Genomic DNA, 20,145 nt, shown 5'->3' on the forward strand with positions numbered 1-20,145 from the left:
AAACCATTTACGGTGGCTGCACAGGGCGGTGGAATGGAATCTTTCGGGCAGGCTTGGTCATCAGTTTATTTCCTCTGTACCTACCGGGATCGTTATGGAGCTGGGCTGTGTGGAGGGCACCATTCGGGCTCCCCATGTTCACCTCAGTGATAACACTTTCCTGAGCACCTCCTAGGGCCTGGGCTGTTTACACAGAGGGTGCACTACTCTTCATGGCAACTTGGCAGTGTCCTCCTGGTGGTTCTCATTTCACAGATGGGAAAGTTGAGATTCGGGGAGGCAGAGCCCTTGCTCAGGGTCCCCCCAGCCGAATAAGGAGTAGAGAGGAGGAAGGACGGATAAGCTCCATTGTATCCAAGTTCTGAGCTAAAGCCAGTTACCTGGGCTTCTGGATGGAAAGTTTACCGGGAGATGTGGGTGCCCTGAGAGTTAAGGAGGATGTGGTGGAGGTGAGAGTGGGGACCCCATGCTGGGAGCCAGGAGAAGAGCCTCGTTCTAGTTCCCCTGGTCTCGCTGAGTCACTGGTGACCTTGGGCAAGTCTCCTGGACTCCATGAACCTATCATTCCAGGAGGAATTTACGTCTGCGGCTCTGGGAGTCTGTTCTCTGATTCTGAGGATGCCTCTGTGCAGGGCAGGATGGTGGAGCCAGCAGAACCTGCCACCGCCCTTGAGAGCTTCGGCTCACCTGTGCCCCCGGCTCTCCTGCTTCTGCCAACGGCTCTTCTGTGTCAGGGTCATCACGCGGGCTCCTCACAGAGAGAGCTGCATAGCTGGCTCCTCTGAGCTCTAAAGGCACGACCCCCGGTGCACCCGGCTAGCAACACTGCTCTGTTTTATGTTCTTCAGAGTCCTCAGCTGCCACTGAATGATGTGATCGTGCTGTCTGTTCCCCTATGAAGGCAAGGCCATGTCTGAGTCTCTCCTGTCGGTATCCCCAGGCCCCAGCACGTGACAGGTGCTTAAGAAATATCTGTGGAGTGATGGCACAGGGCACATGGCTTGGTCCAGGAGATTTGATGGAGGTTCTTCCTCAGCTCAGGGGTAGGAGAGACAGGTAGACTCTCCAGGCAGAGGGGGGTGGGTCTGTTCTTGGAGGGCGCGTGGTCAGCAGTGGCCAAGCCCAGCGTGTGCTGCTCAGTGACTCCATGTGGAAGATCTGGGAAAGTGCCTGGGTCAGGGTCAGGAGGACTGAGTGGGTGTCATGACCTGGAGGCAGGAGAGTGGGTCCGACTCTGGAGCTGAGCCAAGTTTAAGTCCTGGAAGGTTGCGTCACCTCTCCAGGTGTCAGTTTCCCCATATGTAAAATGGAGATAGTAATGGTCCATACCTCATAGGGCAGTTGCTAGGATTGAGTTGATCTATATTGAGTGCTTAGGAAAGAGCCTCTCACATAATAAGCATTTTATGACTTTGCCATGCTTATGATGAACTATGCCATTGGGCATAGGATGTCATAAACAGACACCCTAAATGCACTCTTGCAGATGCCTCATAAGAGACAAACAAGGTGGCCTTCAGGAAATCACCCAAGCAGCTGAGACACGGGCTGTCCTGGGAGCCCTGAGAATGGCCAGGGTGTAGGGCATTGCCCCGGAGTGGTTGGAGATAGCATGTGACCTCGAAGTTTGCATCCTGGCTCTGTCTGGGCAAGTCATTCTTCTGAGCCTCAGTTTCCTCACTGATAAATCAAGGTGTTACTCACGTGGGATGGGTGCAGGAAGAACCCACGGATGGATGCAGTGTAACATGGCCTCTTACCTTGAGAGTCTGAGATTTTAAGATTCTGGAATCCTTTTCTACCTTCTCCCTGCCATCAAAACCGGCTCTTAGCTTAGCAAGCCATCTCACTTGAATGGGTCTTATAAATTATTTGTTGATAGGTTTTAACTGATAACCTAATGGCATCTCTTGACAGAAATAAAGGCATTTTGATAAGCATCCATGCCTTAAGCCAAAAGAATCTCTCTTAACCGTGGGCTTCCAGATTCAATGAGGAGCCAGGAAGAGAGGTGGGTGGGGCTGAGAAAGGACACTTGGGTCTAGAATCCCAGTTGTGGCCAGTTTGTAGGTGGGTGGCCTCAGTGAATCACTTTTACCTCTCAGAGCATCGGTTTCCTCATCTGTAAAATTGTGGACAGTGACGTCTACCGATAGGGCAGTTGGGAAACACGACACAGAGAGCCAAGTATGGGCCTAGCACATAGTAGGTGCTCAACAAATGTTACTTTCAGGCCTTCTCCCTGAACCCAAAACCCCCCTCAAAAACCCCAGCTTCTGGCTAACTCTGTGCTGGTATCTTGGAGGAAGTAGGCTGAATGGGCTGAGTTCACCACTGCTCCCCACCCTCCTGTCAGACCTTCTCTGAACCTTTCAGTCGGGGTTGTTTTCCTAAGGAATAGGTGAGCAGACTTTCCCAAATTGCCTAGCCGGGAGCCTGGCAAATAAGCCCTAAATAAAAGTTGTTGGCCACCGTTTGAAGCTTTCATTCATTCATTCATTCATTCATTCATTCATGCAATGAAATTTACCGAGTACCTACTATGTGTCAGGCCCTGGGGACCCAATGGGGAACATGACAGAGTGCTTACCTTCAAGGAAATTATATTCCAGTGGGGGGATGGGAGTGGTAGGTGTGTGAGGAACAGACAATAAGCAAATCAATCTAAAATGGCAGGAGGGCTATGTAAAAAAACTAAATGGGGGGGAGGGGAGTTTTCTTTCTGTATCTCCCAACAGTGTGCCTGTAATTTTATCAATTATAATCTCTGTAATACTCACTGCAGTTTATTTAAGCACCAGCTTTGTGCCAGGTGAGACATATTTCTTCCTACAGAGTAGGTGACACGAACAGGTATGGAAATGGAGACGCAGAGAGGTTAAGTGACTCGTGCAAGGTCATCCAGCTCCTGGCGGGGTTGAAATTGGAAACAGACCTGCTCCTTCATTCATCCCTCACGCATTATGGGGGGGGGGGGGTTGTAAACAATGGAAGCAAGACAGATGTGGTCACTGTCACCTTGTGAACCTGCAGTTTGGCTGGGCAGGCAGACATGGCTGGCTCAACCCCACCCACTTGCCTCTGTGTGAGGCTGTCTTATCCTTCGGGGCATTATGGAGCACAGTGAGGCAAAATGGGACCTGGGGGTAATAATAACAAAAACAACAACGATGCTTGGCATTTACTGAACACTTACTACATGCCTGGCTCTGTACTCAGCCCCTTCCCCTCGTTCTGTGGTTCAGTCTGCTCAGTAGCCCATGATACATAGATGCTGTCATTATGCCCATTTCACAGAAGAAACAACAGAGGCTTAAAGTGGTTAACAGGCCTGACGTTAGATACCCAGGTAGCCTGATGCACAGGCCAGTTTCCTCAGTGGTCAGGTGGGGGGTGGGGGAGAAAGGGAGGGGGGATCAGGCAGTGCCAGTCTAATATAGGCGGGCAAGGCCCACATCAAGGTCAATGGCAGGGCTCACAGTGACCCTTTAGCACCCCGAGGCATTGGGCTTGAGCAGCCAGTACTTGGGTCCCTGGGAACTCTTAAGCCACAATTTTCACTTTTCAGGGGCAGTGGGTGCTGAGGTAAGGGCCAGCTTGGCGGGGAGGGGCAGGCCATGGCCCATGATGGGACTTCACTGTGGAGCGGGGAGGGGGGGTGGGGTCCACCTTGAACTTAGGGGAGTTAACTGTGTGGGGGTTCAACTGTGCTTCCCCGACCTAAGTGGAGGTACCTGGGAACAGAAGCTGTGTTTAGTTCGTTGTCTGCCCCTCACCACCTGCATTGGTGTGCGCTGCTCAGGGGGCTCAGAGGGACCAGGGGCAGGTCACCTGCACTGCACACAAAATTACCACAAAGGACGCTGGTCCCACCCCTCCTCACCCTGCCCCTGGCCCCGCCTCCAGGGAGGAGTCTGGGAGAAGGGCAAGTCTCAGATGACCGGCCTGGCTCCCCCCCCCCCCCCCCCCCCCCCCCCCCGCCTTCCTCAATTTGCATACTCCATTCTTGGTCTGATAAAGGGGACACAGTCTCCTTTCAGCTGCTGTGGCACCTCCGGCCATTTAATCCCTGGGGACAGACTTGATCTATATGGGGTGTCTGGAGGCCAAGTCGGCAGCTCAGCTCTGTTGCCCACCCGTTGGGTGGCCCCAGGGCAAGCCAGACCTTTCTCTTGGCCTCGTTTTCTTCAACCATAAATGAAGATCAACATTGCCTCCTACTCTTTACCTCCTCAACCTCTCATAAAGAACTGTTACTTGGGTAAGGGGCATTAAGGAATCTGAAATCATTGTTGCACTATATGCTAACTAACTTGGATGTAAATTTAAAAAATAATAAATTAAAAAAAAAAACTGTTACTACCGTCATGAATAGAAATCGTAATAAATCTAGTATCTGGGGCCCCTTTCTCATACCAGGCTCTGTGCTCAATGTTTTATCTTTGTTAGTGTTTCTAATCCTCTCAGCTACCCTAAGAAAGTGGGTGGTTGCCGTCCCTATTTTATAGTGGAGGAACTGGAGCACAGAGAGGTTAGGTGACTCACCTGAGGTCACACAGCTGGGAAGTGGTGGAACGGGAATGACCCCCATCCTGTTCTCTTTATGCTCTCCATCTCATTACTCTTTCCTTTGGTGTCACTGAGGGTCTAATCTCACTGTTGGCTGAATCTAGTATATTATTTCCTCGTGTGTTTCATACTCTCCTGTGAGCTGGTGCCTGGCAGCTTTATCTTTGCTTCTCGAGGGGTCTTAGGGAATGACCGGCCTGGGGCCAGTCTTCCCCCTTGACTTGGGAACCCCTGAGCATGCAGAAGGACAAGTCTGAGCCATATCTCGAAGGCAGGGACAAGGCTCCCAGTTTCCAGGATTCTGATGTCCTCACCCCTTACCCTCCCACCTCCTGTGCTGCCTCAGGTAGCTTGTTTATTGTCCTGCTTTGCTGTGTGTGTGTGCGTGAGCAGCGACTTTCCCAGCGTGCCCTCTCTGCAATTCTGTCCATCAAGTAGTAGCTCCTTTCCAATGTCCTGCCCCTCTGGGACCCAGGGCCTGATCACCAGGCCTTGAGGCCTTAATTCATGAGCTCCCTTTTCTGCAGAGCCCAGCAACACAAGATGGCCACATCCCATGCCTACTCGCCCTGCTGGTGATCAGTTCTGTCCTCAACACACGGCCCCTACAGGTTCCCTTGCCTTCTTGTGAGCCCGGCCGCGCAGCGGACGATCTTACACAGCATTTCTTAATTTCACAGAACGAAAGCGTTTTGTCAGGAATCCAGCGTGCCCGAGGTCCAGCCTGTGCATGTGCCCACACTGTGGCTGTCCCCTGTCCACGCTGGGGCTGTCCCCTGTCGATGCTCCCTTGTGCTCAGTTCTCTGCAGGGCACGTGTTACACACACACGGTTTCTAATACTAATGTGATCGATAATGTGTGCAGGGTCAGGAACCTGGTAGGTGCTGAAATAATGCCTTTTTCCAGGTTCGAGCTTGAGGTACAGTGAAAAGGAGAGAGTGCCCAGTTTAGGGGTGTTTGGTGAGCCAGGCACTGGGCTAAGCAGGTCACCCCCACTCCTTTTCCTTCTGAGCAGCTCCTGTCAGGTAGGCACTGGCATCATCTGCATTTCACAAGCAGGGAGACTGAGGCTCAGAGAGGACAAGGAGCTTGCCTGAGTCACAGTCCGGAAGTGGTGGGGCTGGGATTGGAGGCGCTGTGTGAACAGGGGTGCCACGGACGGGCTGGCACGGGATGGCGGAGCAAAGCGCCCTGGTAGAGCGAAGCCATCTGACGGGTGGGCAGGCCGACGTCAGTCAGACAGTGGGAGAGCAGTGGCTGGGGATGGGGTGGGAGGCAGGCTCTTTGTGTCTCAGCAGCCCGGGTGGGCGAGGCCAGGAGGTGGATGAGGGGTGGATGGGGGAGGCATCTACCTGAGTGTGCATCAGTGTGACCTGAGGCCCGAAGCAGCTTGGAGGTTGCCTCACCCACTGCTGAGGTCACGTGCATCACAGCACCCTGGAACCCTCTCCCTGCCCCTTCATGACTGGTCAGCCCTGCCTCATCTGCCTGCTCTGGGTGTGGGGCCTCTTCCTCCAGGGAGCCCTCCCTGAACCACCCCACCCCACTGTGAGAGTGGACTTGCTGAGGGCTCACTGGGGCTTCCCAGAGAGTGCCTGGGTTCATCTTCATTCCATACAGCAGACGCTGCTCTCGGACCCATTTTACAGATGGAAAGACTGAGGCTCAGAGAGATTAAGGGGCAGGGTGGCAGTGCTGCTGTGCCCCAGCTACTCAGGACCCTTTTACTCCCACTTAAAGCCCTAGCACCATCCTGCAGAGCCTTTGTAAATCCTTACAGGATTTATGCCATCTCCACGCAGCTGGGAAGACCTGTGGGAAAGGTGCCCCCCAAACGCCCTCCCTCCCCCGAACCTTCCTGTCCAGGCTCCTTCCTGCCCCTTTCCACCCTGACTGTGGGCAGTCCCCATCCCTTCCCTACACCTTGCCGTGTCTATCAGACTGATGATGCCTGAGGACACAGACACGAAGGGGCCAGGTCCCAGCCTTCTCTGGAGAGGCTCACAGTCTAGTGAGAGGACCATGGGGAAGAGGAGGGGATGGGCCTTATAGGCGACACACAGCCATGATAATAGGGACCACAAACGCAAGACCTGCTGTGTCAGGCAGGTGCCATGAGCCGGGCACGGAGTCGAGAGCTTGACACGGACAAACTCTTAACGTTCTCTGTCATTGCTCTGAGAAAGGCACGATGGCCATGTCCCCATTTTACAGCTGAGGAGACTGAGACACGGGGAGGAGTCGTCATTGGCTGAATGTCTCAGAGCCAGGGATTGACGGTCCTGGGATCTGAGCCCAGGCCCCTGGCTCCAGGGCCTGTGCACACTGGAGGTGTTTTAAGAAATGCCGCTTTGTAGTGTGTTGCCGTTAGTGTGTACACAGTTTACACAGCCACATCAAGTGTGGCGGGGAGTGGGTGGGAATCGACAGAGAGGTCCCCTCATCCAACCCTCCGGAAGCCGGACAACCCCTGCGCCGCCCAGCTGACACCCCAAGGGCATTCAGTGACAGGATTGAATGGGTGTGTGCATGCTGGCGGGTGTCGGGCATTGTCATCGGCCCCAGACGGAGCTTTCTCGGGGGGTGAGGAAGAGTAGGCACTCAGTCCGTCTTTGCAGAGCATTACAGTGAGCTCGGCTCCCCTTCTTATCCAGGCTGGCCTTCTCCCAGGGTGCCCCGGACTTGACCCCAGTCTCTCCACTCTTCTCCCTGCAGGGAGCCGGGAGGCTGCCTTCACGTACGCCATCATTGCCGCCGGTGTGGCCCACGCCATCACAGCTGCCTGTACCCAAGGCAACCTGAGTGACTGTGGCTGCGACAAGGAGAAGCAAGGCCAGTACCACCGGGACGAGGGCTGGAAGTGGGGTGGCTGTTCTGCCGACATCCGCTACGGCATCGGCTTCGCCAAGGTCTTTGTGGATGCCCGGGAGATCAAGCAGAATGCCCGGACTCTCATGAACTTACACAATAACGAGGCGGGCCGAAAGGTAGGCAGCCAGGGAGGGGAGCCGGGCGGCTCTGGCAGATGTGCTGTGAAACAGCTTATTCCTAGCGGCTGGTGTTGGGTGTCTGGTGGTGAGCCCCAGGGCTCTGCCCTCAGCCTCATTCGGCTGGACTCTGTCGTCGATTTGCTGCTGGTCAGGATCTGGGTATGGCGTGGAGCGTGTCAGTTACTGGAGAGATTGAATAACCGAGTCTCTGGTAAAACAAACTGGATGGAACTTGGCAAGATGGAACGAGGGACGGATGTGATGTCTTATCCTTGGGCCCACAAAATCAGCTATACAGATCTCTGATTGTGGGGAGGAGGTGAGGTGAGTTCAGTAAGAATCATCCCTGTGGAGCAGCTGCCGGGGCCACTGAAATGTCCTTGCTCACCTTAGTCAAGATATGGGTGACTGTTCTGTCTTTATTGCCTCCTGAGGTCCTCCTGGATTCTGGGCTCAGCTTAGAAGAGAGTCAGGGATGTTTCGGAATGTTTCTAGTGGAGGTGCTGGGATCGAAAGGGGGCTGGACATCTCTTCCCATGAGGAGCTGGCTGTCCCAAGGCAAGGGGGCACATGGGTCTTCAGGCCCAGAGTACAGAGTGAGGGCCCATGGGTGGGGGGTGTCACAGAGAGGCAGGTCCTACTGGTGTGAGGACAAGCCATGGCCGTTGAGAAACAGATTGAGTTACCAAGAAAGTGAGCCCCCCGTCCCAAGAAGTATTCAAGCACAAGCAGCTTGACCAGGCGTCTCGGGGCTCCCAAGTCAGTGCTGCCTGGCTTGGGTGCTGTCCCAGACAGAGGCCTGAGGTTGGGAGCGGTCTCTATAAGTGCCTGTGAAGGCCACAGTGCTGGGAGCCCACGCTGGAGCCCCCAGGCCCAGGAGGTGCTGGGAGAGGAAAGTGTCTGGGGGCCGCTTGGAGCTCGATAGAGAAGCCTCTGTGAGCCAGGGCAGATTGGGAGTGAGGGCTCCGTGCCACCTGGGTGGGGGATAGACCACCACAGTGACAGGACATGTGCGGGCACTACAGGAGGCCACAGGAGCTGGGCAGGAACAGGAGTGACAACAACGAGGGAAACCGTGCACAGGGCTATGGCGAACCAAGGAGCCCAGCGTGGTTCCTGCCTGGTGTGGCTCTGTGGGAATGCGGCCCACTGTGGCCGGACCTTCCGATTTTACACTCAGATTTTTCTGTGCAGTCCCTTCGTTTTTAAGTCTGGGTGTTTAGAACTGGTAGTCACCGGTAGCTCTTAAAAAATACAGAAAAAGGTGAAAAGGAAGATGACCAGAGGCTCCAACACATACATCTCCTGGCAAAGTGTGGGCCGCAAGCTGCCCATTCAGGCGAAAGATGGTTAAGGGGCACCAATCTTGTTCTGCCAGAGCCTGTTCGTCGGTCAGGTAGCCTTCTAGCTCTGGAGGCATCCGCTCACTTCATCCTCAAGGCATTCCTATGAATGGTCTTATCATGATCCCCATTTCCCAGGTTAGGTTCCCACAGCTAATGAGCAAGGTCAGAATTCGAACCCAGTGCTCCTAGCTCTCGAGCTGGCCACGCGCTGCCACGGCGTGGTGGTCGCAGCACGGGCTGGCAGCAGGCTGCCTGGGTTCTGGCTCTGTCGCTCCTTCCTTCACGAGGAGGAAGCAGAGCTGGCAGGAGTGTCCTCGGGGCTGAGGTGGAGAGGGAAAGAGACGGGGCAGGGGAGCACTTACCCCAGGGCCTGGCACCTAGGTGGTCCTCAGCACAGGCTGGGCATAATTACAAGTCGTGTGAGCATGTGTCGTGGGAGAGGGAGTCTGTCTGGCAAGTGGCGGGGGTCACGCATGCACACCTTAGAGGGGAGCGAGCCCCCCTGGTGTGCAGAGGAGTGACACAGGCCAGCCGGGCCTGAAAGCAGGCCTCCCACTCTCTTCCTTCTCCTCTCCAGCCTCTTGCCACATCCTGTGTGTCAGAGCCTCCCAGGCTGCCAGGGTGAGTCACACAGGCCGAGCTGCTCACCTGGCCTGCCCCAGGATGATGTCCTGGGGTAAAGTGTAAGGCCCTGCCTATCCAGTCCTATGGCTGGGAGTGCCTACCTATAGCCAGCACACCCCTCCAGGGTTCCCAGCTGCCCATTCCTCTGTATTCCTGTGGTCAGATCACTCCTTATGGCTGGGGTCGCAGATCACAGACTCCCTCCTGCCCTGGAAGCTGTCACTCCCTGGGGGTGGACAGAAGGAAGGCAAGTGGCTTCCCTCTCCCAGTCTCAGTTTCTTCACCTGTGCCTACCAGGTTGGGCCCCTGTGAGAACTGAAGGAGAGAAGTCCTAGCCTGGGGTAAGAAAGGACCTGTGTATATCACATGGGAGAGGGTTTTAGAAGCCATGTCACTGCAGCAGGTGTGAGGGCCATGGTTGCCGTTCCAGGCAGCTCTTGGGGGAAGCAGATGCTGGGAGCTGTCAGAGATCAGAAAACCAACCTTGGTGGGCTTCCTGGAGGAGATGGGCCCCCAAATGAGTGAGGTTTGACTAAGCAAAGAAGAGAGATGAAGGTAACCCAGGTCTGCTGTATGGAGGGGGTGGCCAAAGGCCAGAGGTGGGGACTTGGGGTCAGTTCGGGGGTCATGGGTCCCTGAAGGGGTAACAGCCGCTGTTACCCGCAAGGTCACCTGCCACGTTAAGGAGTGAGAAGGGCCTTGCATTCTCCCCTCAGATCTTCCTGGGGCTGCCTTCTTCTTACTGGTCACCTTTCAGCTCAGATGTCCCCTCCTCAGAGAAGCTTCCCTTTCAATTCCTTCTTAGCCTTTTCTCAGATGCTGCCTTGTTCTGGAGCTTGCTCCCCTCCCTAGACCATAAGCTTGATGAGGACAGAGACCCTGTGTGTCTCATTCACGGCCACACACCAGAGCCTGGCATACAGAGACCTTCTGCATACGTACAGAGTAAATGGTTGTGCACCTCATGGTCACTGATGGTTCTGGAGCGGAGGAGGTACGAAAATCATAGAAACTGACTCCAGGGATGCAGAGTACAGCTTTGGGCAGTGTCTGGGAAGAGTGCAGGCTGGGTCCTACTCGATGTTTCTGAGCAGGAACAACTCTCACGGCTCAGGGAAACCCAGCTGAGGGGATACTCCCCATACCTACCAACTCCACTCTAGTTTGGGAGGACCCTTGAGGATACCCTTCCTGGAACAGCCATTGACCCTGACGCCATGTATTTTCCAGAGCCTGGAAGTAGAATTCAGGACTTCCCGTTGTACATGGGAATAGACCTGAGCACCCCTTTGTAGGGTGCAAAGGGAGGCCACCCAGGGCAGTGGCCATACTATTCAGGCAGAGCACAGAGGGAAGGCAGCTTTCCAGCCTAGCCCTGCGGTGGCCAGACTGTCACTCCCCGCTACGGGGCCCGCCAAGGGTCCAGGCACATATCTAAGTGGTCAGGAGCAAGGACAGCCACTTAGCTGGGGTTAGTAAGGCTCAGTGTATATCAGCTCAGGGTCCCATCTCTGTTTGAAGCCTCCGTTTCCCCATCTGTTAAATGGGGCCCTGATCCTCAGTTTGTTCTGGACCCTCAGGTGCTGGTCAGGGCCTGGTGAGGGCCCCAGTGGGGAGATGCCCATGGGATCCTGCAGGGTGCTATTTGTTATTCAAAGACATGGGGTCCCACCGCAGGACCTCCCCCACAGTAGGTTTCCGTGGGCCCCACACACAGCAGAGGTAGGGAGCTGACAGCAGAAAAGGGGCCAGCCCACAGCCGCTCCTGACGGAGCATCTTGGAAAGGATCACAGATGTGTTTATCGCTGGCTCCCTTGCCCCTGCTGTGAGAAGACAAGACTCAACCCGACCACAGGCTCTGGGCTTGTTGGCAGCTGGTGAGAAGCAAAAGGAGGAGGAAGTCAGGGAAGGGTTATGTGTCCTAAGGGGCAGAGGTGGGGTGGCAGGCCCCGTGATGGGGGACCCAGGGCAGCCCACGGCCTCACCTGGCAGATGAGGGAGAATAAACGCCATGGGGCGTCCTGCCCTTACGGGTCTCCAGTTCAGGTCGGAGCCCGGGCAAAGCCAGTCACTCACCTGCAGATGTGGGCCTTGGGCCTGGGGAGGCGGGGCACCGCTGCAGGCCGGCGGGGCTCCCCCCGCACTGTCTCATGCAGTTGTGTGGTCCTCGAATCAGAATGGTCAGGGGAGAAGATAGAAATGGGGGTGCCAACAGCTCTTTTGGGAAGGTGATTTTAGAATTATAGTCTCTCCTATTGGAAAATCAGGGGCATGATATTTTTGGAATGAAATCACAGACCGCTCAGGTTGGGATTGTAGAACGTGAGGTTCACATGCTCACGTGTGGAGTTTGGAATCATAGGATCTTGGTTGGGAGGGAGAGAGGCGTCAGAAGCGCTGGGCTGACATCTTTGGATGGCAGGATTTTTGTGGCTTTGCATGATTTCTTCCCAGCCTTTTGGGGAGATGAACTAACCACAATTCTCGCCCTCAAGATGCTCAGTCTTGTGAGAGCGTCAGATAAGAGGAACAAAAAATAGGATTCCGGGCTACCCTCCACAGGAGAAATGCAATGCAGAAAGAAGAGGGAGTGGCTTCTTCTTGGAGAAGTCCGGAGACCTCTGGGAGGAAGAAGGGACTCCTTAGCAGGGCTTTGAAGGTTAAGTAGGAGTCCTCCAGGTGGACAAGGCAGGTGGGAAGAAGGAGGAAAGTTCAGGCAGTGCAGGTGGCCGGTGAGGTGCTCTGCGTGTCCAGGGAGAGAGGGGTAATAGGCGATGAGGCTGCACAGGGGTGAGGACCAAATGCAGGGCCTTGAATGCCAGTTCAAGGAGTGAGACTTTTCCCCTTCTGCAGGAGGTTGCTGAAGAGGCTTTGGTGGAGAAGTGTGTAGGCAGTTTCTGGTCCTTTCTGGGACATAGTGTACAACAGAGTAAAGGGGGCAGGGCAGCAGCATGTGCCCAAACTCAGCAGGGGCCTCGGGAGAGTGGGGAGGGACAGCTGTTCAGGAAGCAGAATAGACAAGACCCACCTTGGGTTGTGTTTGGGATGGATGGGTGGACGCCTCTTCTCACTGGGATCAGGACCTGGGGCAGGGGGAGACCAGTGTCAGGGGAAATGATCAGGGTACCTTTGGGTGCTTTTGGGACTGGGAAACCCTGTGGCCTGCAAGTGGGGGTGCCCAGGGGTATCCTGGATGCCTAGATCTTAATTCTGGAGAGAGATCTTGTCTGGAGCCACTTCCTGGCAGCCACCAGCAGGAGGCAGTAACAGAAGCCCTGGCTTTTGGTAGGATTGCCCAGAGGGAGGATTCGAGTGGGAAAGCAGGAGAGCTGGGCATTTGCCTTTGGGAAGTGGGCACGGGACAGGAGGACTATGGGGAGCCAAAGAGCAGTCCTGGAGGTGGAAGGAGAGCCAGGTGCGGGGGCCCTTCCAGAGACATTCCGCTGCACGTGTAGAATGCCCCTGTGGGGTTCAGAAAAGCCCAGCCTCTGCCAGGTGCCAGCTCTGGAACCCCAGCCAGGGGGATAGGAGACCGGCCTCTTGGAGCCTCCACAAACACATTGCACCTGGCGGGGCAGGCTGGTGAGGTCTTGCTGTGCACAGAGAGGGAAGTGTGCTGCAGCTCTGGGGCCTGGAGGGAGGGAGGGGCCCTCAGAGATCCCTTCCTGGGAGTGTGGTGACTGAGCCCCAGAGAGGCAGCCCCCAGGGATGGGGGCCCAGCTGGGATGGGGCTGGCCCTGCTGGAATGTGCTGCTTGCTCCGAGGGAGGTGAGCTCAGGGGGATGGAATGCCACTGGAGTGAGAAGTCACCTTCCAGTCCCTGCCCAGCCTCTCGCTCACGGGAGTGGTGTGGGGGGGGGGGGTCAGTCTTGTCCCTTCCTGCCCTGCCCCGTCTGGTCTGGGTGCTCCTGGGAGCTGGATTCCCACCCTGCCCTGGCTGCAGGCAGGCCTGTGAGTCAAGGGACACCAGAGACCTGGCCCCTGGCAGCTGGGCGGGGCCCAGATAAGGCTTACTCAGCTATGCTCCTCTCCACCGTGCAGAGGGCCACTTGCATATTTGACCAGATAGAGTGCTCAGCGGTGGCACGTTGAGGGCCAGAGGAGGAGCCAAGCCCTACCTGGTCTGAAGCTGGCTGCCCAGGCAAGGCTGAGTCCTCCTGGGGCCACCATGCCCTCCATTTCTGCCCCAGATTCAGGAGCAGCTATGGGTTCTCACCTTCCCAGATGGAAAGGCTTCTATTCAGAATTGAGGCACATGGGCCAGTGGCAGCTTTGGGCCAATCTTGGCCTCCAGAGCTTCGGTCTCTTCCATGGTCTCAGAAAGGTCTTCCAGATCTGACATGTGGGGAAGGGGAGGACACAGGGTTCTTAGGAGCAGTGGATACCAATTTTGTCTGAGGCCATGCATTCCTGGAATTTGCCAGTCTTGTTCCTGCCTCAGGGCCTTTGCACATGCTCTTTCCTCTGTCTAGAATGCTCTTCCCTCAATCTTTGCATAACTAGCTCCTTCTATTCCTTCAGGCCTCTGCTTAGATGTCCCCTTCTCAGGGAGTCCCTCCCTGACTTTCCTCCCCTACATCTACTTCAGCTCTCTCTGGATACTACTCTGCTTTATTTTCTTTTTTTTTTTTTTTTTTAATTTTTTTTTCAACGTTTTTATTTATTTTTGGGACAGAGAGAGACAGAGCATGAACGGGGGAGGGGCAGAGAGAGAGGGAGACACAGAATCGGAAACAGGCTCCAGGCTCCGAGCCATCAGCCCAGAGCCCGACGCGGGGCTCGAACTCACGGACCGCGAGATCGTGACCTGGCTGAAGTCGGACGCTTAACCGACTGCGCCACCCAGGCGCCCCTACTCTGCTTTATTTTCTATGGAACACTTACCCCCATATGAAATTATCTTATTTACATAGCTCATTATGTCTTTATTGCCTGTCTTCTTCCACTTCAATGCCAGTACTGCAGGGTAGGGATGAGGTAAGTGCACAGGTGGGTTCTCTGTGCCTAGGACAGTGCCTGGCACATATTAAGTCCTCAAGAGATCTTTGCTGAGTGAATGAATGAAATGACAAGTATCTGCTCTTACCTTGGGGAATTTCCCAGGAGTAAGATTGCCAGATAAAATACAAGACTCCCAGTTAAATTTGAATTTGAGATAACAAATAGTTTCTTGGTATGAGTATGTCCCAAATATTATGTGGGACATACTTATACCAAGAAACTATTGCTGTTTAACTCAAATTCAACTTTTACCATGTTTCTTGTACTTTTAAGTACAAGTTTTTTATGCCGACATATTATAGATACACGTGCAGTTGCCCCAACACAGAAAGATACCGCGTACCTTTCCCCGGTTTTCCCTAACAGCTTGCAAAACTATGGTACGGTATCACAAGCAGGATGCTGGCATCGATACAGTCATGGCATGGAACATTTCTCTGAGATAAATGCCCCAGAGTGCGAACGCTGGGGTGGATGGTAGTTGTCTGGTTAGCTTTGTAAGAAAGTGCATCCCCACCGGCGATGTACAGGGATCCAGTTACCCCGCGTCCTCACCAGCATTTGGCATTGCCGCTGGTGTTTACTGTTGCCATTTTGGGAGGCGTGATAGTGGTAAGGCCACCGACACACTGTGGCCTTAATGAGCGTTTCCCTAATAGCTAATGATGCTGCGCATCTTTCCGTGTGTTTGTTTGCCATCCATATATCTTCTTCAGTGGAACGTTTTCATGTCTTGTGCCCATTTATTTTTATTTTTGAGTCAAAAAAAATTTTTTTAATATTTGTTTATATTTGAGGGGCGAGCAGGGGAGGGGCAGAGAGAGAGGGAGACACAGAATCCAAAGCAGGCTCCAGGCTCTGAGCTGTCAGCACAGAGCCCTGTTCGGGGCTCGAACCCACGAACCGTGAGATCACGACCTGAGTTGAAGTCGGATGCTCAACCGACTGAGCCACCCAGGCGCCCCTCTTGTGCCCATTTTCTAATTAGGCTATTTATGTTTGTACTGTTGAGTTTTGAGGTTTCTTTATACATTCTAGATGCTAGTCTTTTGTCAGACACATGTTTTGCAAATCGTTTTTTTCTCAGTGTCTGGCTTGTCTATCTGTCCTTGTCACAGGGTCTTTTCAGAGCAGTAAGCTTTTAACTTTGATCAGGTCCAATTTATCAGTTTTTCCTTTTGTGGATAGTGCTTTTGGTAATGGGCTAAGAACTTGCTGACCCCCGGTCCCAAAGTCTGTGATTTGTTTTTTTAATGAGCTAGTTATTTTGAAATCAACAAAAGGCTTCTTTGTTATTTTTAAAAAAATGTATTTATTTATAATTGTAGTAAAATATACATAACATCACACTTACCATCCTAATCATTTTGAAATGTACAATTTGGCGGTGTAAGTCCAACAGCACGGAGCCCGACACAGGGCTCGAACTCGTGAACCACGTGAGATCATGACCTGAACGGAAATCAAGAGGCAGCCGCTTAAGGAACAGAGCCACCCAGGGGCCCCTCTCTGTGGCTATTTAACTTTCAATTAATTACAAACAAATAAAAGTAAACGTTCAGTTCCTCAGTCCACATTTCAAGTGCTGGGGGGCCACATGTGTCTCATGGCTGACGTCTCAGACGGTTTCATCTTTTCAGGGAGGTCTGTTGGACAGCACCCATCAGCTTGGGGGAGCAGTGGGCGCAGACATTGGTGTTGTTATTAAGGGGACTCGGGAAGGTCTTGGCAGCAGTGGGAGCGAATCCGTTCACCTCCTGGCCCCTAGCCAGCCCAAGGGGTTCTCAAATAGTGGCCATCTGATTTCTCTTGGAAGGAATTCTCAGTGTGGCTGCTGGCCCTTCAGCCAGGGGGCTCATTTGAAACCGAAGTGAGGTGGGGAGGGGGCCCTGAGGGGCCTCCCAAGTGGGGTGAAGCCGAGGGGGCTCAATTTCACCGTGGTGAGACCTAGTCAGAAGGCGCCCACCAGGGACAATCGCTGCCTTTGTCCTCAGGAGGGGGACTGAGGTTCCTGGGTGTTATCAAATCTGCTGGGATGAAGGGAGGGGGAGCCAAGTGCTGGTGGGGGAGACAGGGAGGGGAGGGGCAGGAGTGGTCTTAGAGGGGAGGAGGGAGGAGTGGGGTGGGGCCCAGCGAGATGGGGGAGCAGGCGGGTCACTTTCCCTAATTCTGAAAGCTTGCATGTCCTTTGAGGAGAAACCCAGGTGCCTGTGTGTCCTGAAAAAGGGCTCCTTGCCTGAGAAATGGGCTTCTTTAAATCATGACCTTGCAGCGTGCCGTAGAGTTGCAAATAACCAACACTGCTCACAGCGGCCAGTGCTTGCTGTGTCGCAGCACTCTGTCTAAGGGAGTTAATCTGTTTCACTGGCCTAACAACCTTGGGAGATGCGGGGGGGGGGGGGATCCTTGTTAACTCCATTCCACAGTAGGGCAGCTGAGGTCCAGGCAATGACTTGAGCAGCATCTCAGGCTCCTGGGAAGTCCCAGAGGTAGCAGAATGAGTTACCTCATCTCAGGGTCTCCCTGGATGTTGGGGGTGGGACCAGGCTCTGGGCCAGGAGGGTGCAGGCAGTGTGAGCCCAGCACTCAGCTGCTCTGTGCACCCCTCTCAAGGTCTGACGTAACACGTGCCCGCCCATTCCAGGTGCTCTCCGTAAATGATCTCACAGGGAAGGGCCTGTGTTGTCACTCCCATTTCACAGATGTGGAAAACTGAGGCACAGATCAGTTAAGTGGTACACTGAGGTTGCTGAGGTAGAAAGCATCCGAGTCAGGATTCCCTCCCGGCCATCTGCCTTTGTAGCCTGTGCTCTATGCAGCCTCTTCTCATCCTGCGGTAATGTATATATATAGTTGTGTGTGTATACTGTATATGTATATACACACATACGTGTTTATATATACATAATATGTGTGTGTACGTGTATGTATTTGAGGGAGGGGGAGCCTAGAGGATTGGTTGTATTACAAAGTAATAATTCTAACAAGAACATTGGTAAAACACTTTATAATTTGCAAAACCTTTCTTTGACACTTTGATGGCCAAGGCTTGAAACGCTCTTCCAAGGGAGTGGTGAAAATGTGCCCATTTTGCAGGCAAGGCGATTGAGGCTCTGGCTGGGTGCCACGCAGTTTGCTGGGAGGGTTGCTCTGTGGGGAGCTATTCTCCCCTGGGCTTTGAGGCTCCTGGCAGGGTGCGGGGAGGCAGGTCAGAGGGCTCCTGGCCACACTGTGCTCTTGACTCATGAAGGGATGTTGGACTTTTGTTCCACTCTGGGAGCTGCGAATGACACAGCTGGGGAAAGAGCTACAATAAAAACCCCAACTTTGCAACTTGTATATGGCGTGACCTTGGGCAGTTTTCCCCCTCTGAGCCTCAGTTTCCTCACTGGGAGAAAAGTGATGATTTGTACTCCCCAGAGCCGCTGTGTAGACTGAATGGGACAATGCTCAAGAGTGCTGGGTTCCGTGCTCTCTTGCTTGATGAGTGCTCAGAAAACTGTAGCTACTATTGTGAATATTGTTATTAGTAGTAGCAATGCTAGTCATTTTAAAGCTACGATTAGGTTTTAATCCCTATATTCTATTCCTAAGGGTCTTTCTAGCTCCATTTAAAGTCCCTTTTTCCCCACATAGCAGACAGGTAGCATGCTGGAAGCACTGGGGAGCAGATGTGTGAGAGGTCATTGGGATTGTCACTTTACTGGACAGGAGACCAAGCCCTTGCAATGCCACACTGGTCCTCCCGGCTCTGAGACAGAGGGGGTCTGTCTGGGTCTGTCGGTCATGTCTGAGCAGCCACCTCCAAAGAGGGCCCTGCCCTTGCCCTTTCTGGCCCCACGCCACAGGTACCCAAGTACATGCCACATTCTGGGATCTGCAGGTTGTCCAGTCCCGTCTCCTGCCCAGATTTCCCACCCAAAGGCAAGCCTCACACATCCAGCTGCCTGCCACTCTCCGCTCCAGGATATCTGCTGGAAAACTCCACCTGCCCCAAACCTCCCTGCTCATCTCGCTCCCACCAACGGGCTCCTGCTTCATTCCTCCCAACCCCCAGCTCCATCCTTCCAGTTGTCCAGGCCCAAAAGCTTGACTTGGTCCTTGACGCTTTCCTTCACACCTCACATCCAATTTGTTGATTCTACCTGTGACATCTTTCCGGAATCTTCCCCCTTCTAACAGCCCATACCCCTGATCCTCTGGTCCATGCTGCCGTCATCTCTTCCCTGAAATAGTACAACAGCCTCCTAACTTGTTTCACTTCTGCCACCTTGGCCCCTGTGGTCTTATCCAGCATCAGTGAAACCATGTTTCCTCTGCTCATGACTTTGTAGTGGCTCCCAACTCACTCAGAGTAAACATCAAGTCTTCACCATGCCCGACATGGCTCTTCATGACCTGGGCCCCCATGACCCTTTGACCTCATCTCCTTCTACTTCCTCTTTGCTCTCTCTGTCCTATCTGTTCCTTAAACACACTGGGTCTATCCCTACCTCAGGACCTTTGCACTTGCTGTTTCCTCTGCCTGGAATGCTCACCCTCCAGACATTCACCCCTTCACCTCCTCAAGTCTTGGCTCATGTACCACCTTCCTAAGGAGGCCTTTCCTGACCACTCTATTTGCAACTGCTGCCCCGTCTGCCTCACCACTTCCTGTCCCCTTCCATGTTTTCTTTTTCTACATAGTACTTATGACCACCTGACATAATATTGGTAGTTTGCCAAATGATCCCAGTGTGGCTGGGAAAAGTTAAAAGTGTTTGCTGTAGGAGCCCTCCTATGGGAACAGTGCAGGCTGAGACAGACGCTTCCTTCCCGCCTTTTAAACTCAAGTCTGTGCCTTCAATATTGGTTCCTATGGACCAGCTTTACATTGGGATTTCATTCTTAAACTCCTATGTAGCCTTTGTCTTACTCTGGGCACTATTCTAAGTACTTCATGTCTATTAACTCATAAAAATCTCAACCTGGTGAGATAAGTACTGTTGTCAGCTGCCTTTTATGAATGAGAACCCTGAAGCACATAGAAGTTCATTGACTCACCCAAGGTCACACGGCTAATGAAGGGAGATCCAGGATCTGAATCCAGGCAGTCTGGCTCCAGAGTCTATACTTTTGCTATATTCCTTTTTTCTGCACTCACTCAGTCGTTATGTATTTATAGACTGTCTTCTTTGTGTCAAACACAAGATTTTAGACACCCACAGATGACAGAAAACGTGGTCCTTTCCATCAGAGAGCTCACAGTCTTATAGGAAGTGAAGAGCAAGTAAATAAGGGGAAAGGAAAAAAAATATTCATCCAGTAAACATCCACTAGCACCTACTAAGTGTTAGGCACTGGAAATGAGAGATAATATTTCTGCTTTTGAGATTCTTACATTGTAATAACAGAAGGAAATGGTGAATCACTGCATATATTCATGATGGCATAAGCTGGATTTGGTAAAAGACAGCGTAGGGGACTGTGGGACCCCAGGATATGAGGTCTAACCATCTGGGGGTTGGTTTGGATGGGTGGGTGGTGGATGGCTGAGTGATTGGACAGATGGTTGGATGGTTATGTGGATGGATAGATGGATACTTGAATGGATAGATGTTAGAAGATGGATG

At 53.3% G+C, this 20,145-nt stretch overlaps 1 protein-coding gene across 1 annotated transcript in view; it reads left to right on the forward strand.

The window, feature by feature from the left end:
- The window catches only part of WNT7A (Wnt family member 7A), a 63,858-nt gene that overhangs the window by 16,650 nt on the left and 27,063 nt on the right, over positions 1-20,145 (forward strand). The window contains exon 3 of the mRNA XM_030307491.1: positions 7,287-7,558. Within this exon, the coding sequence (XP_030163351.1) occupies positions 7,287-7,558 (272 nt within the window). The remainder of the gene's footprint in view (positions 1-7,286; positions 7,559-20,145) is intronic.

Source organism: Lynx canadensis, chromosome A2 (genome assembly GCF_007474595.2).
Source record: "Lynx canadensis isolate LIC74 chromosome A2, mLynCan4.pri.v2, whole genome shotgun sequence".
In the NCBI taxonomy this organism is placed as follows: domain Eukaryota; kingdom Metazoa; phylum Chordata; class Mammalia; order Carnivora; family Felidae; genus Lynx; species Lynx canadensis.